Source organism: Triticum aestivum, chromosome 1D, assembly GCF_018294505.1.
Source record: "Triticum aestivum cultivar Chinese Spring chromosome 1D, IWGSC CS RefSeq v2.1, whole genome shotgun sequence".
NCBI classification, from domain to species: domain Eukaryota; kingdom Viridiplantae; phylum Streptophyta; class Magnoliopsida; order Poales; family Poaceae; genus Triticum; species Triticum aestivum.
In genome coordinates this window covers 305,893,658-305,910,908 of record NC_057796.1, presented here as the reverse complement: position 1 = coordinate 305,910,908, position 17,251 = coordinate 305,893,658, and the positions used below count along the sequence as shown (strand labels likewise).

Here is a 17,251-nt window from a genome sequence, read left to right as displayed (position 1 = left end):
GTAACAGAAGGATGAGTTATACCCACTGTTATTTATTCTTTCTTTTGGGGGGAGGGCGGGCGGTGGACTAGTGCGCACCTGCTGAAGCTTTAAAGCAATTCCACACTTGTCGATAACTGGCAATAAATTAACTTCTTTAGATGTGTCGTTCCAATGGTAATCACCATCCACCAGAAATGCAGATACATCATTGAGCACCAAATTGAAATTCAAATACATATCCTGCTCTTCTGAAGAATATGAATCCCATATCTCCTGAAGTGACAAGAAACATCAGCAACAGATAAATTCAACCACTTGTAGATATGAAAGTCTTACTTCAAAGAGTAAACATGACCTCTGTCCGAAGAATTAAGTTTCCAAGATCAAGCAAAAGCTTAGTCTCATGTACATCATCCGGGCGGAACTTGGTAGGAACAGTAATTTTAGGAGCAGCGATATCCAGATTCAGTGAAAACCTAGCGAAGATTATATGTGGATTCAATAGCCATTCAGAAAAACCAATACAAAGAACATACAGCTAACCATTTTAGAATAATACTCCATCCATCCCAAAATGTAAGACCATTTTTTACACTATCATAGTGTCAAAAATGATCTTACATTTTGGGACGGAGGGAGTACTTAGCATCGGAAAAAAAGATATAAATGTGAGAAGTAATTGAAATGTATATCAACAATGCCTTGATAACCTAAATCGGCTTAGTTGATAGTATTGAAAAATATAATATAATCTCGTTTTGGGTATTCTTGTCTTTCAGGCTGAAGTAAGGTAGTTAAGACACTCTCCCCTTGTTGCAATTGAATATGCTTCATAGGCCGAATAAAGAGACATCTCTATGAAAATGGTTAGCTGTATGGGACGAATAAAGAGACAACTCCAAATTTAATTGCTAGGTTATGGCTACTAATAATCATTTGTCATTACTCACAACAACAATTACCGGCAGAGCAAATAAAGAGACATCTCTATGAAAAGTAGGATTCTGAGAGACCAGTCCACGAATACACAAGAATACATCTAAAAAAACGTTTCTGTATAAGATATGATAACATATCTGTATACGAGTACAAGGGGATCTTCTAGAACAACAGTACCCTATTTTACAGGGCTAGGACTCATATTGGATGAGGAAGGCACCGCGAGGAATCCAAAGTTCAACCAACTAAGGATCTCAATCCCTAGGTCAGAGTCGTCTATGAGCTGAACTTGGAGATCTTGGCTTAACGTCCAAAACAAGGCGCATATTTAAAGACCCAGAGAGCGCTGTGAAACACTAGCTATGCTGAAGCCACAACAACCAACCCTACCGCTCAAGGCGCACGACTGATACATCGAACTCGAGGAGCATCATCGTCATTACTAGTTTAAATCCCATCTAGATTTGTATCTTCCGCCTACCATTAAAATCCCTCAAGAGAATAAAGAGAAGAAGCCAGGACATAAGACTTTTGGTCCTAGCGTCGCTTGCTCACCCTACTTTCAATACGCATACCCTCCTATGCGGGATCCATGTAATAGACAGGTACCGAGAAGACCGCTAAGATCTTGTTTAGCCCACAATCCCTTAAAAATTGGTATCCTATAGTATCGTTCTGGTGCCCACCAAAGAATAGTTCTTTCAGTAGTAAAATAATTCATACCAACCTGGACTGATCTTTTAGAACACGTGTCATTTGCTGTTGAGCGGTGCGTTTCACTTCATCTAATGTCATCTTCACAAATCAAAAGATATGGTTACTCAATAGAAGAGATGCAGAAGAATCAATCACATTATCATATAAACAAATCGTGCTTCAAGTGAATTATGAGTATATACCTGTACAGCAGCAGCAGTCTCCAGTGCAAGGGTCTGGCTAACTGTAGGGCTACTCTTGAAGAAGGCAACGATTTGGTCAATGGAATCTTTCAAATACTGCCGGAAGAACAACAATGATCATCAAAGGGTAAAACAAGCATGTGCACACCAGAGGTTTTTAAAGGATAACTATAACTCACAGTTATGTAACAAGGAGAAGCCCTGGCTGTAAAACTCCAGTCCAGTTGCTCATCGAAAGGTTTGTAGGAGAAGACACCAACAAGGGAATCAACAACACTTGCACTCTGGTAAGACATATAATGATATCGTTCAGTCATAAATGATTTGAATAAAGGTAAAAGTAGAAGAACAAAGTGGTAAAACCTCAGCCAGCAGGCCATATGGAGATAAAAGTTTGTAGGAACCAAGCTTCAGGTCAAAAACTTTTGCCTCTGGATACATTTTCAAGTTACAGCGGAAATCTTCACATGAAAGATCAGCAAGGCACTCTGAACCATCAATGATAAGCCTTGATGCATTATGTTTCATGCGTATTTCAAAATAAAACTGCATCAATTTCATATCTTGTTGAGCAGGAATATACTCCGTATTTTCTTTGTACCCGATTATCCTATTTAACCTTTCCCAATCTTCATCACTAAAACTCTTCGAGTCTCCATCATCCTTCGAAGAGCCAGTCCTATACGCGGAAGAAGTAATTAGTACACAATTGTACAATACAGCGAATGTGAGTTTGTATAGATCAGACAGACCATCCAAATGACCACCAGGACTGCTTCTTGTTTTGTTGAGCATGCTGTCTTTCTGCTGACTGTTCTACAAACTTGTGGGCCAGCATCCTTCACAAAGGAAAAAAAGATAAATATTAACCAATGAGCAACTCATAGAGGATCATGCAGTTGAAACAATTGGAGTGAAACTACATAGCTCAAATTCAATGGAAAAAAAAGCCATATTGCGCAATGTTCATTAGATGATTCTATGGTTCGTTCTCCTCAGTGGTTCAAAACTTATTCATTGTACATCAGAACCGTGCATGCATTGTTCAACGGTTCAGATATGTCTTTAAAGAAAGAACAACTTCGGAAGGAATGAACAGCGCGTTCGAAAAGAGATATTATGCAACAGTTGCATGCAAGATAGTAGCAATATCATGTGACATAAGGTTTACATGTCAGACATGAAGTAATTTTAAGAAGGACCAATGGAACATATCAGTATTCAGATAGACCTCCTTCCACATTATTATGAACTTCTGAAACAAATCCTTAACGGTGAATATCTACAAGATAATCTTCATAGAGCATGTCTCAAAGAACAAACGTACTACCTCCATTGCAGAATAACTTCCATATCTAGTTCACGATCCAGGCTATTAATCTCCTCATTATCTTCAACAACCGGACGACTCATGTCAGACTTCAGAAGGGACGCATATAAAGATACATATGTCTTTCGAAGTCTTGCGTTTCTCAGTAGTTGCTCCCAAGATAGACTTCCACTGCATTAACGAGATATATCAACACGAACCCAATGAGAAAATCAGGCACAAAAAAAGTACACCATGTAACATTACATCATATAGTCAATAGGCCGAACTCAACATCGAATATATATAATTAATTATGAAGGGTGCTTCACGAAACAGAATTATCCAATGAGTATTCTAAAGGATAATACTATAATGTCGTAATACCTAAAATCAATTGTAATACTGGGACTTTTCACTTGAATGGAATGGAGGCAGGGAAGGATCCCTGATTTTCTAAAAATATTATAAGGTTCGATTGGAAATTTGGCAACTGATGTGGCTTGGTTCCTTTGTTAATGCTCAATTTATTTCCACATATATGTTTCACTGTGTGCACGGAAGTGCAGTTTTATCAGTACGTTGATCGGCTCACACTGAATGCTAGTCTCATCACGATTAAAACAAAATTTCAGTAGGCATGTAGGGATTCCTGTTAAGTCAACCCAAACATAAATGACCATTCCTCCACAATACAGACACAATCCTTTGTTATGTAGGAGAATATCATAACTATAAACTGATAAACAAAATACCTATACATGATAAACAATAACACATAATCCATACACAAAGTGGAAGCCACACAGAAGGTGTGTAGAGCCCATATACCTTGCCTTCTTCATTTCATGAGTCACTACTTTGTATGCGTACTTCCACCAAGCCTTCGGATCAGATTTCACTGGTAAAGATGGCCGGTAATGAGCATATCTCAGCCGTTGATTAAAAGAAGAAAAATTATCAGCCATCTTCAAGATGTCCCTGTAGCCATCCTGAATTGAAGAAACCAGTCTACCATTAGCATTGCTGCTTTGTCATTTAGAAGAAGACAGGGGTGGTTGGCCAAGAGTAGAAACCTTTGACAAAGACAAAGTAACATCATCCAAATCAACAGCAGCATTTTGCAATGCCTGTCCGCTTCTCTTCGCTTCATCAATGTGTACCTTTGTATATTTTGCTTTGCCAGATATAGGTCTTAATATGTAAGTGTGAGTTTTTGAAGCAGTACTAGAACTATCTTGCTTTCTGAACTCAAAAACCTGAAACACATTTTGTGAACCAGTAAATATTCATCACGCGAAAATAAAATTATTAGACAAAATCAATGAGATTGCACAAGTCCTCCAATGCCTCAGTACAGCACAGTATCTGGCCCTCAAGGTTCACCATGTAGCTTTCCAGTTAGATATTGTAAAATAGACAACTGCCTACATGCAGAATTTTACCCTCAAGCCCTACATTTATTTATTAGCAAATACAATTGTAAGCTACCTGACTCCATTCTGAAGGCAGTAAATCTTCCCAGGGTTTATCCACGCTCCAAGGACTGCTATCAGAATCAAAATACAGCGCCAGACTCTCAAGTTCAACAGACTGCAAAACCATCATATATAAGCTATCAAAATGCAAGAATCATAAATACGACTATCAGAAGCAAAACAGAAGGCCCAGTAAATGAATCTGAGGGAGGAACATGCAATCTTTCTGTAACTTGAAGGATGCATTCTCTGTTAACATCAACACATTATCCCTTCTAGACGTGCAGAATAATTTGTGTAAAGAATCAACGCAGTATGAGAAAATAAGGAGTTTGAATTGCTCGTCTTTAACACCTAGTATTGTCCACAATAGCTGTCTATTCTGCGATTCAGAAGCCATAGCAAGTGGTTTCCAGTCGTCACCTCCCTTTAGGAAAGAATAATCCATGGGTAAAGGGAAGTCTGGATTCGCAGAAGCAACCAGTAGACCTTGTGTATTACTTTGTATACCAGTATTAATGACTGAACCAAAATGTTGTGAAGTTAGGAGAATATACCTTCTTCACTCGGTCCAAATCTCCACCAGTGGCAAAAGTTTCCTTCCCATGGTCATCCACAGTAACTGCTGACAGCTTCGAAAGTACCAAACCTGCTGCGAAAGGGTGGCCTGGATTGCTACAGAAAAAAATTCATGGTATTCTTATATGCACCCTGAAAGATACATCCACTAAACAGAAATTGAAGTACCTCTCTATGTCTTCGTATCTGATGTGAATATTGCCAATGGATAACTTGATGTTTCCAATCACAGTGCTAATGAAAGACCCAAGCCATGACGAGTTCTTCAGGGATGATGAAAAGTTTGAGTCAAAAATTTAATAAAGCATAATCATGTTAACATGGTCGGTTCCCAAGTCCCAACCCATACAACAGCAGGCAAAACATGGTTAGATTGAATATCCAAGCCATGTAGGTAGTTCATCATCACAGTACACAAATATACACACAACTACAAAAAGGCCAAGTACCAACACGTACCAGTTCGGAGTTCAGTTGTTGCTGGCTCTCCAATAATTTCATTTCCATCTCCTGTTTCAATAAACAGTAGATCACTAATACACAGTTCAGGCAACAACTGCCAAATAACTCAACTAGTGTCACAAATTGCTCACCCTAACTCTAGTTCGTTTGACCTCTTGGACAGCATCCTCACTGCAACCTTCAACATCTGTTGCTGGTTCAGCTAATATAAAAATACGATCAAGATAAACCAAAACTGGCTCTTGGCCAAGTCTGCTCCAAGGGACCTAATAATCATTTATGCAATCATCCTTTAGCATACTCGATCATATCACACAAAAAAAGACATCAACAATTAAGGCAAAATGATGCGGCTAACCTAAGTAACTACTACAGACCTTGAGCTTAACTGAACCAAGGAAACCAGCTTTGACTTTCACAGGTAACTTCAATGAATTGAGCGCCTCAGGCTTCAACTGCATGTTTGTGAGTTCCACATCACCTGAAATAGTATTGCAGAGAACACATGAAGTAGAAGATGGCCAATATCATTAACAGAAATGAACTATAGCCAGCAGAGGGAGAACACATGTGCACACGTGTGTGCGCAGAATGTGTATTGGCTCACGATCATCTCAACATGGCAACCACTGAAGCAAATGTTTGGCCCAGCAGACACACCCATTGCCCAATTCCACTACAGCACCAGTTAATTCTACAGCTTCCAAATATCACAAGATTTTCTTTCATGAATTGGCGATAAGCAAGTCCTTTGTATGACTTGACTGTGTACACTCCGTTTCACAAACTTTGCTACTTTTAACAAAACTGATAATAGAGGATCAATTCCATTGACTTTATGCACACAACCTACATCAGTTAAGTGAACAATACCCTGACTCATATTGTCTTCCCGACTCTCTATTGTTGGTTGAGAAAGCAAGTTCCACTAGTGGGGACCAGGAAATGCATATATCACATTCTCCTCCCAAAAATCATCTGACATGGGCATGTAAAAGGGGACGCGATGTGCTGAAGGATGGGATCCAGGGCCTCGCCGATGTCTGTAGACAGCATGGCATGGTTCAGTGCCAGCAGCCAGCTCTCGTACCCACCCCGTAGCTCTGCCATTGATAGGATGACCCACCATAAAATCATATTTCTCTTCTTTTGGCCAGAGTCCAGATGAGTGTATCCCATCACCGTGTTCCAGTCAATCAGATTTGAGGATCAGCAGAATAGGACAGGCATGGTCAAAATACAGTGCCTGGCTTCAAAATGAAATACATCTTACATATGCAGTTTGTTCCATGTGGTACAGACACATTTGGTACTAAGATTACAACGCTAAGCATATTTGGTTGCACAGCAGCATCTCAGGGATATATGTTATCCAGAGTTTCAGGGTTCAGCCATATGCATTGTTATTGCAAACATGTAAGTTCAAGGGGTATCCTTGAGTGACTAAATGGAGATATTTGACAAAGTGACATGAGTATATATGTTCAGGAACATCAGTGGCATGTTTACACTATCTACCAACAGGCAAAGGCTCACACTAGCCCTTAGAGCATCTCCAGCCGCGCCCCCAACAGGCCCTCCCCAGGCGTTTTTGCCGCGCCGGCGCCGAAAAAACGGCCCAGTCGCCCCCCCAGAAGCCCGTTTTTCGCCGGCTCGGGCCGAATCTGGTGCCGGCGGACCCAGGCAGAACCCGGCGCCCCAGGGCGCCTGGGGCGCCGGCACAAGCGAAAAGGCGCGCGTGGGTCCGCCCTGTCGACGAGTCGAGCGCCTCTTCCCGCCGTTTCTCCCCGCTTTTCCCCCAGTTCCCTCCCATTTTCTCCTTTCCTCCCGCCATTCTCTCTCCCGCTCGCCTCCCAGCCGGCCGCCATGGCACCGAAGAAGTACGTCGTCCCCCGCGCCGCGGCAACCGCGACCGCCTCCGTCGCCCAGCCGAAGCAGAGGAAGCCGAGGGCGCCGCCGTCCAAGCCGCCGGGCATGACAAACGCCGATTGGAGGGTAGAAGTACAGCGACGGGAGGCCGTCACCGCCGACCGGCGGAACAGGGCCCTCGCCAAGAAGGCCCGTGACAACGCGGCACGCGCAGCTGCGGGTGCCACTTCCGCGGACCAGGCCGAGGCCGAGGCGGCACGCGCGGGGATGATGAATCCCCCCGGCAACCACGCGCCGTACGCGCCCTGGGGCCAGCAAGGTGTCGGGTCTCCGACGCCGCAGCCATGGGGATCGCCGGGCTACGCCGACGGGGACGTGCACGGTGGGTTCAACCCAAATGTCACGTTCCCCCATGGACACCCGGCCCAGCGCACGCCCTCGCCCGCCTTCACCGGCGTGCAGTACCCTCCATACAACTACTCGCCGCCCGCGTACGCGTCCTCCCCGACGCCCCCTCTCCGCCGTTGCGCACTGCCCTTCTCGCACCTCGGCGACGCCGACGAGACCGAGACCGACATGGACAACATCATCGCGGAAGGATCGGCCGCGGCCGCCGCGTCTCCCGGGTTCACCGCGGATGAGGCGGTGGATCTCGGCGGCGGCATGGACGGTGAGCTCGGCTACGTCTACGGCGACGAGGAGCAGGAGGAGCAGGAGGAAGAGGACGAGGAGGAGCCGGCGAGGAGGCGCAAGAAGAAGCGGACGGCCAGGTCAGCCGAGCCGCGCATCAAGTGGGCGTCCAAGGAGGAGGAATGCCTCGCCGAGGCATGGAAAGTCGTCTGCCTCGACCCGACCACCGGCGCGAGCCAGAGCATCGACACGTACTGGGCGCGCATCAAGGCCGAGTTCGACGAGCGCAAGCTCGTCGACCCCTACTTCAAAGGCGTCTACATGCAGCGCGGGTCGAAGGCGATGGCGAACCATTGGGGGCGCATCCAGGGGGCGTGCAACAAATGGCATGGTGTCGTCGAGGAGGTGGCCGCTCGCCCGGAGAGCGGCGCCAGCATTGAGGATCAGGTATGCCTCGCCGGTCTCCCGTCTCTCTTCGCCGTGTGCGCCCGCCAACTGTTTGTTCGTCCCCGCGCAGTTGCTGCGCATGTTCGGCCTGTATAGGCAGAGCAACAACGACGCCGAGTTCAAGTACCTCCACGTTTACAAGCGCATTGACAAGTGCGACAAGTGGGCGGAAGTCCGGCACACCCTCGAGAAGGCCAAGGAGACATACAAGCCGGACGCGCCGGCTCCGGGCACGTCAGAAGGGCGGCCGGACGGCAACAAAGGTGCCAAGAAGGGGAAACACGCCGACGCGGCCACCGCTCGCGTGCAGGAATCCATCCAGCACTGCCTCGCCGACGCACAGGCCCGGGCCGTCCTTCGTGAAGAGAAGACCGAGGCGCGGTGGTCGGCGTTGATGTCGACAAGCGCCGTCAAGCTCGACCTACTCCGGACCAACAACGCCGCGAAGAAGAGGAACACCGACCTGGCTTTCCTGCTGGGCGGGGCGGACATGCTCCAGAGCACCGACGAGGCGGTCAAGGCGTGGTACAAGGCGCATGTCGGCCTCATCCTGGACCAGCTTCCCTCGACGACGCCGCCCACGCCCACGCCCACGACGACGCCGCCCACACCCACGCGCACGCCGACGCCGCCAACAAGCCCGACCGATGATGCCGCCGAGACTGCCCGCAGCGCAGAAGCCACGCCGCCAAGCACAGAGACCCCGTCAAGCCCGCGCACGCTGACTCCGCCGACGTCGGAGGCCGACCTCGCCGTCTGATGCGCGTTTCTGTTCTGATTTTTGTACGCCGAACTTTTCATCGACCGCCGATCACCGCTTGATCGCCGGATTGTGGCGTTTATTTTTGGGCGCGGGAATGAACTACGTTTGAATTTGCCAAGGCTGGGGGGCGCCTGGGGCCGTGGCTGGGAGCTAGGCCGCCCCCAGGGGCCAAACTAGCGCCGGCTCGCCCCCAGGGCGCAGTTTTTCGGCGCCCTAGGGGGCCGAACGGCTGGAGATGCTCTTAGGCTCTAACTGATGCAACCAGTGAATTACCACCAAGTAAGCTCTACAAAATACAGTAAGCCATCACAACACTGCCCAATGTCTCAATACTACAACTGCAAGTACAAGCACTTGGAATATGAAAAAAAATGTTGGATCCTCTCTGAACATATATAACCAATGCCCACCCATTACACCCATCAAATCCTAATACCCAATTGGCTGGGCATACCGCAACATGAATGTATTTGTTGCATGAATATTCTCTCGGCAATCAAAATATGATGTGCGAAAATAAATGAAGAATAAAGAGTTCTATGATCAGAGGGGGAACAGAGTGACTGCACCGGAGCATCCAAAATTAACTTCCACCTACAGTAACAGCTCAAGCTCGCTACAATGTCATCCCCATTGCATCCATTCACAACAAACACGACGCAACACCAACAGACAGTGCCCGGAGGCCGCCTACCAAAACGAAGCATGCGCACCAAACTAAGCTCAGGTTCGACCTCCCAACAGCCGTTCCATAGCAGTCCACCACTGTTACTAGAAACATTACTCACAGCAACAAGCAGCAAAGCCGCGCAGACGAACTGAGAAACGAGCCAAAATCAGCCGCGAGCGCTTCCCTGATCACCCGCGAGGAACCAATCGGACTGAACCAGCTAACCAGCAGAGCGGACTAAAGCGAGTGTGGGGACGGGGGAGGGAAGGGGAGCGGGCGGGGGCGGGGGTTCCTCACCTCTCCAGACGCTGATCTTGAGGGCCTCCTTGCTGAGCCCCCGGACGTAGTTGCCGAGGTACTTCTGCAGCAGGAAGGCGACCTGGTCCTCCAACATCTCCGCCGCCGCCGCCGATCGTCGGCGACTGCCGACGGCGCCGCCACCGCGGTGGGAGACTTTTCCGGCTCGGGGTTCTCTCGGGACGTGGGAGCGATTACGCCTTCGCGTGGAGGAGAAGAAACTGCCGGACTCGCAGTAGAAGCCCACAGGTGTGTGGAGTCCTGCTTTTTTTTTCTCTTCTCGGGGCTCTTTTTGTCTTCGAGGTGAAGAAGAGGCACGGAGGAGATCGCTAGAAGAAAGAAGGTGGTGCCGGATATGACGGATGTGCCCTCGATTTTGAGCTTATTAACGGATGGTACCTCACCGCGAAAATAAAATATCTTAAGTGGGGTCTGTTGCCAGTGATGCGAATTATGATTCTCTTTTTTGTCAAGCTGTTTGCGTACGAAACTGCTCTACAGACGACAAAATCATAGACGATTTGAGGACGACTAAGAATCCGGCGGCCATTGCTTCGCTGTACATATGCATGCGCGGCGGGATTTCAGTGTCGTGCATGAATCGTCTGTGTTTTATCGTCCGTCTAGCGGTGCTCGTTTGCGTACTACTATGTTTTATCAGCTTGCAAATGCCCTTTCTTTTGTGGTGGAAAGGAAAATTATTTGGGAGGACATAGAGTAAGTTGGAACTGTCAGATCACAGTTTTGGTCAGTCTGATTTATTTTTATTTTTATAGGGAAATGTCGGATTTATTTACTTCAAACCTGATTTATTTACAAATAATCAATGCTTAACTTTTTTAATAATAATAGGAAAATTAATTCTTACCTGCAGTACTGCTTAGGGCAGCTACAATGGGGGCGCTCAGCATGGGCGCTAGGATCAAATCCCCAGCAGTTAGGCATAATATCCCAGCCCTTTTTTTGCTATTCCCGACTAAGGGTCTGTTTGGTTTCAAATAAGTCATCAACTTATAAGGGCCTGTTTGGTTTCAATAAGTCACCTGACTTAAAACCAGTGACTTATAAGTTACGCCTGTTTGGTTGTCACCTGACTTATAAGTCATCTGACCACACATTCTCATCTTGTTTTTTTATGTAAAGGTGGTGGGTCCCACGCAAAAGGGGGTGACTTATAAGTTTTAAGTTGGGGTGGAGCAACTTATGACTTATAAGTTGGGGTGACTTATAAGTTGGGTTTGTTTAGCAAAATAAGTCACTTTTTTTCACTTTTCGACTTATAAGTTGGTGACTTATTTGAAACCAAACAGGCCCTAGTCGAAAAGTGAAAAAAGTGACTTATTTTAGAAACAGATCCAACTTATAAGTCATCCCAACTTATAAGTCATAAGTTGCTCCACCCCAACTTAAAACTTATGAGTCACCTCTTTTGCGTGGGTCCTACCATACATAAAAAAACAAAGTGGAAAGGTGTGGTCAGATGACTTATAAGTCAGGTGACAACCAAACAGGCGTGACTTATAAGTCACTGGTTTTAAGTCACCTAAGGCCCTGTTTGGTTCATAAGTCCTTCTTTTTTTAGTCCCAACTTATAAGTCCCAAGTCCCTAAAAAGTCCCTACATGTTTGGTTCCTGGGACTTAATATGGACTAAAAGACCATATTACAACTATAAGTCCCTCATTGAGAGTCTTATTTCATAAGTCTCAAATGCCCACTTTAAGTCCCTACAAATCCCTCCTGTTTAGTTTAGATGGGACTTAAAGGAACTTTTTTAAGCCCCTACATCAATAAGTCCCAGTAACCAAACACCCTCTAACTTATAAGTCAGGTGACTTATTGAAACCAAACCGACCCTAAGCCTAGGATAGAGGCTAGCATCGACCCAACTTCTGGCCTCGGGCACTAGTTCTCTTTTTCTTCCAGGCTATGACTCAATGTGCACCCTCTCATTAGCGTTGGAGGACTGGACGCTAACGCCGCTGCTATAGGATTTTTTTCCTTTATTTTCTTAAGCGCCTGTCCAAACGCCTAGGCATTGAACATGCCCTTATATAGCAAATAAATACGAACACGCTATAGGAAAAAAAACGCATTCTTTGTTTTAACAAGAAAAAAAGACACATTCGGAAACCGCCGGGACACGCGGCACGGCAGAGTTTTGCGTGGCGCGTGCTGGTTTGTTAACCACTCTGTTGGTAGGCTCGAGAACGCCGAGCAAGGAGAAGCGTGATTCAGGCCTCTACCACTGCTGGATGCCCAGCGCATTGACAAATAAACTTGTTTAATTGGACACAACAATACGTATTCTCCATCTCAAACAGCTGTTCAGTTTGGCATAAAAGATCGCCGACGATTTGTTCGCGAAATACCGATGGCGCAGAGCCGCAGACAATTAAACGCGATTCGACAGACCACGTACGCGAAGAAAATACGACAGTAGTTTAGAATCAAACTAAGGCGTACGCCTGATTCTTCAAGGTGGAGGGAGAGTCGTTCGAGTCCGGCTGCAGCTTTCTTTCTTCGGCGGCGTCGTCTGTCGACGTTCGGGGTCCGGCGCCGGGATGGCGGACGCGCGCTTTGTCCAGGGACACGCAAAGGCTGCGTGCGGCCACGACGCCCGCCTGCGTGTTGGAAAGGACTCGTCACGTGTTGCCCTTCTTTGACCTCCGCGCCCGTGCCCAGCGCCACCTGTTGCTTGGTGGTGTCGCGTTCGGTGCCACGGAGGCATCAAGGCGATGCGATCAGTCGGCGGAGTTCGGTGAGCCGCTCGACCGAAGAGCAGGACCGCTTTCCAGGAGGGCACTGTGCGGATTTGCATCAAAGGTTCGTTTTGTAGCTCCAGGATGGATATGTGCTGCGCAGGGTTGCCCTTTCGATGATGCTTGCAGTTGCAGACCTTTTTTTTTCCTTTGCGAGAGGAGCGATCCAGATGCGGTCCTGGCAGAACCACAGTTTTTTTTTGTTTTTTTTTACATCACAGTTCACTGGTCACCCTCGTTCAAAAATACAGAGTTCACAGATCAAAGTGGCGCCGATCGAGCACGTGCCGAGTGCCGACTGTCAGATGCTATTAACAGACAGAAAAATGGCACCGTGGTAGCAGGGAAGTGGTAGCAAAAGATGGACGGAATGGAGAACTACGCTTTCAGTCTCAGGCTGGCGGGTGGCTCTACCAGTCTACCACGGATGGATATCGCATGTCGGCAAGAAGGCGATGCAAGCTTTCATTGGCCACAGCTCTATTGGGCCATTCATGTTCACTTTTAGCGTTTTTCTTTGTCGTCCCTGAATTTTAAAGCGCTGATAGACGATTGACGGTGACGGACCCGAGAGATGCGAGGGAGCTCTTTGCGTCAAATTACCCTCATTCGCACAGGCGAGCCAGGCCGGCCCGTTAAGCCACGTCCGTTGTTGTTTAGAAATTTTCTTTTCTACGGAGCAACTCCCCGACGATCATTTGGGGTGCGCTGGCGCGCTCTCAGGCATCGCCGCATGTCGCGCTCTGGGCGCCCTCCGAATTTTGTTTTTCTATTTTTCCATACGACAATTCTACACCTACGAAAAGAACCTACGTAATCTTACTTACCTTTTCATAAATACTCTTCTCCCCCTGATTTTAACCAGGGTGGGCCTAGCCACTAATCCCAAACCAATTAATTAGGTCCAAATCAGCCTTTACGTAAAAGTCTCACGTAACTGTACGTGGATGTAGCATTGCTCTTTCCCATACGCGTTCTCGGCTTTTTAGATGAGTTTTCTTGGTTTTTCACCGGTCTTTCTTAGATTTCGACCAAAAAAAATGAAAAAAATACGTGAAAAACACGGTTTTTTTGCTTTCGCAAGATGTACGGTTTTGTTTCCGTGAAAGGGACGGCCGTGCCTTGCGAAAACGAAAAAACGTATGTGTTTTTTTCTTTCGCGAGAGGCACGGTTTTGCTTTCATGGGAGGAACGGTTTTTCTTCCGTGACACGCGGGGCCGCGCCTCTCAAAAAGAAAGAAACAGGCTTTTTTGCTTCCTTGAGAGATACGGTTTTGCTTTCCTGAAAGGCACGGGTTCGCTTCCGCGAGGGGCTCGGCCGTGCCTCCCAGAAAAAAAACATGTTTTTTTCTTACACGAGAGACACGTCAATTTCTCTTGAAAATGAAAAAAAACACATTTTTTCCACGAGAGGCACGGTTTTGCTTCCGTGAGAGGCACGGGCATTTGGGATGCGCTGAGATCGCGCCACCTTCGGATTTTATCTTTTTTATTTTTCTGTACGCGTTTTTGGCTTTTTTAGATGAGTTTTTCGTTTTCTAGTTTTTCGCCGAGCTTTCTTAGTTTTCGACAAAAAATTTGAACAAAAATACGCGAAAAAACTTTTTTTTCTTTCACGATATGTACTATTTTGCTTTCGCGAAAGAGACGGCCGTGCCTCTCGAAAACGAAAAAAAAGTGTGTGTTTTTACTTTCTCGAGAGGCACAGTTTTGTTTTCACGAGAGGAACGGTTTTGTTTCTGCGAGACGCACGACCGTGCCTCTCGGAAAAGGGAAAAAAATTACTTTTTTGCTTCCACGAGAGGCACGGTTTTACTTTCATGAGAGGCACGATTTTACTTCCGCGTAAGGCTCAACCGTGCCTCCCAGAAGACGGAAAAACACGGTTTTTTTGCTTTCACGAGAGGCACGTCAATGCCTCTCGAAAACGGAAAAGAAACACGTTTTTTTCCAAGAGGAACCGTTTTATTTTCGTGAGAGGCACAGATTTATTTCTGTCAAAGGCACGACCGTGCCTCTCGAAAACGGCTTCGAAAAGGGAAAAAAAACATGCTCCCTGTGTGGGTTTTTTGTCCGGGTTTTTTTGTGAAACAAATTCGTCAAAACCTTTCGACATGGGACCTAGTTCTGAAGATCTCGACGCAAGGAATCCATTGGTGAAAACAGCTCAAAATTTAGACAGACGGTTAAGTGATAAAATGTTTTTAATAAACGGGTCTACGAAAATAGGAAAAACTCCCGCCACTTGTCGCAACCTGGGGAGGTGCAAGTGATCTTTGGAAGGAGTACTACTTAATAAGAGATTTCGCTTTTCTACGCTTCCCGTCAACAGGAGCCGTAGTGGGCCGGCCAGCGCGGCAGCAGCGCTCGCCCGCGCCAGCATGACATGGGCTCGCCCCCCACCTTGATGTCACGCTAATCTATTTAATTCTTCTTTTTTACTTTTTACTTTTTATTTTAAATGAATATATTTCATAATTATAATAAATTAAAATGTTAGTAATGAGCTTGCAAAATATAAAATGTGTATAATAAAAAATAATTCCTATGTATACGAAAAAACACAACTTCTACGAAAAAAGTATACATCAAAATATATATTTGAAAAAATTCTAATCATGTATTTGAAAAGATATTAAACCTGTATAATAAATATTTCCTATGTATACGACAAATATACAATCTGGAAAAAATATTGAACAGCAAAAACTATATTTGACAAAATGTTAATCATGTATTTAAAAAACGTCTGACAAGTCTAAAAAAAAGTTCCTAATGAATAAATAAAAATACAATATTTAAAAGGCAGACATCTAAACATATATTTTAAAAAGGTTAACATGTATTTAAAAAATGATAAACATTTAAGAAGCAATGTTCCTCATGTATGCGAAAAGTGTATAGTGTACATTAACTAAAAGTAGACTGAAAATACATATTTAAAAAATAAAAAAATTATATTAAAATATTTCTCATTTACTCAAAAATGTGCGTTGTGTGTGAAGAAAAATGTTTGTTGTCATTAAAAAAATATTCACCATGTATTTGAAAGAATGTTGACAATGCATTCAAAAAAGTTTTCAAAACACGTATTTCACAGAAAAAATGTACATCGTGTATTAAAAAAATTAACGTTTATCAACAAAATGTTTCACATGCTCATTATAACTTACATGTACTGAAGAAAGAGACATGTGTTGAGTAAAAAAGTAACCAATGAAAACCTACAAAAAAAATAAACCAAAACAAACAAAATCAATGAACACCGGAAAAGAAACAAATAAAACCAACAAGAAATAATGGAAACGATGATAATAAGGAAATAAAGAATCGTAGAAAAAAGAAAGAAAACAAAAAACCAATGAAAGCAGAGAAAGAAACAAAGAAATCGATGAAAAAGTAAAGTAAGCAGAAAAACCAAAGAATATCGCAATAAAAGTAAAAAAGGAAAAGGAAAATAGAAAGGAAAACAGAAAAATAAAAAAATAGAAGAAAACTGGACCAATCAACGAACAACACACGATCGATCGAGGGAATTAAAGCCAGGGAACGGAAGAAAAGACTGGAACAAGTCGACCAGAAATGACAGGGAAAGAAAAACCTTCTGGCGAGACGAGAGGTATATTCGCTATAAGTGAGATATAGCTCTCGTGCTGTAACTTGGGAGCGGCTGTGTCTTGCCTGCAGCGAGACACAAGCACGTCTTGCCTCAAGGACGCCCTAAATGGGTCAACCCATAATCACGCAGGTACACGTATAATAGGTTTTGTTCGTTGTTTTCGTTCTTTTTTATTTGATGTTTTATTTTTTTATACTATAAACATGTTCATGCATTGTGACTGGGGGAATAACATATCACATGATACTAGTTCAGTATGCAAGGCATCACTATCGGTTGTGCAAATGCGACGATAAAAGAACAGTGCATTATCTATCAAGCGGGGCAGAAGACTATTTCAAATAAAGTGATAAAAACACTTTGGAAATTTCTCGAGTTAACGTTCGTCGGACTGTTTTCCAGCGTGAAACCATCATATTGCCTTGCACCCCTAGACGATGTGATCCTTAACTCGGTCTGGCTTTCACAGAAATTGCCACCGAGGTTGCAACTTATGTGAACATATGCCCCGAAGATATATCGATTTTTAAAAGGCCAATGTGGAATA

General features: G+C 45.0%; 1 protein-coding gene across 5 annotated transcripts in view; it reads right to left on the bottom strand.

Annotated features, from left to right (window-relative positions):
• The window catches only part of LOC123181645 (uncharacterized), a 39,648-nt gene extending 29,014 nt beyond the window's left edge, over positions 1-10,634 (bottom strand). For 2 of the 5 annotated variants that reach the window (XM_044593962.1, XM_044593963.1), the window contains exons 1-17: positions 10,325-10,631; positions 6,026-6,129; positions 5,780-5,914; positions 5,646-5,696; positions 5,355-5,449; positions 5,165-5,282; positions 4,621-4,722; positions 4,206-4,388; positions 3,961-4,121; positions 3,151-3,321; positions 2,573-2,659; positions 2,184-2,499; positions 2,000-2,104; positions 1,821-1,916; positions 1,649-1,716; positions 338-458; positions 79-255 (exon numbers count right to left, since the gene is read on the bottom strand). In XM_044593962.1, the coding sequence (XP_044449897.1) occupies positions 79-255; positions 338-458; positions 1,649-1,716; positions 1,821-1,916; positions 2,000-2,104; positions 2,184-2,499; positions 2,573-2,659; positions 3,151-3,321; positions 3,961-4,121; positions 4,206-4,388; positions 4,621-4,722; positions 5,165-5,282; positions 5,355-5,449; positions 5,646-5,696; positions 5,780-5,914; positions 6,026-6,129; positions 10,325-10,421 (2,187 nt within the window). In that variant the 5' untranslated portion in view covers positions 10,422-10,631. Of the gene's footprint in view, positions 1-78; positions 256-337; positions 459-1,648; positions 1,717-1,820; positions 1,917-1,999; positions 2,105-2,183; positions 2,500-2,572; positions 2,660-3,150; positions 3,322-3,960; positions 4,122-4,205; positions 4,389-4,620; positions 4,723-5,164; positions 5,283-5,354; positions 5,450-5,645; positions 5,697-5,779; positions 5,915-6,025; positions 6,130-10,324 lie in introns of all 5 variants that reach the window. The other 3 variants (XM_044593964.1, XM_044593965.1, XR_006491789.1) reach the window with 2 other exon arrangements.
• Between the last annotated feature and the right edge of the window lie 6,617 nt (positions 10,635-17,251).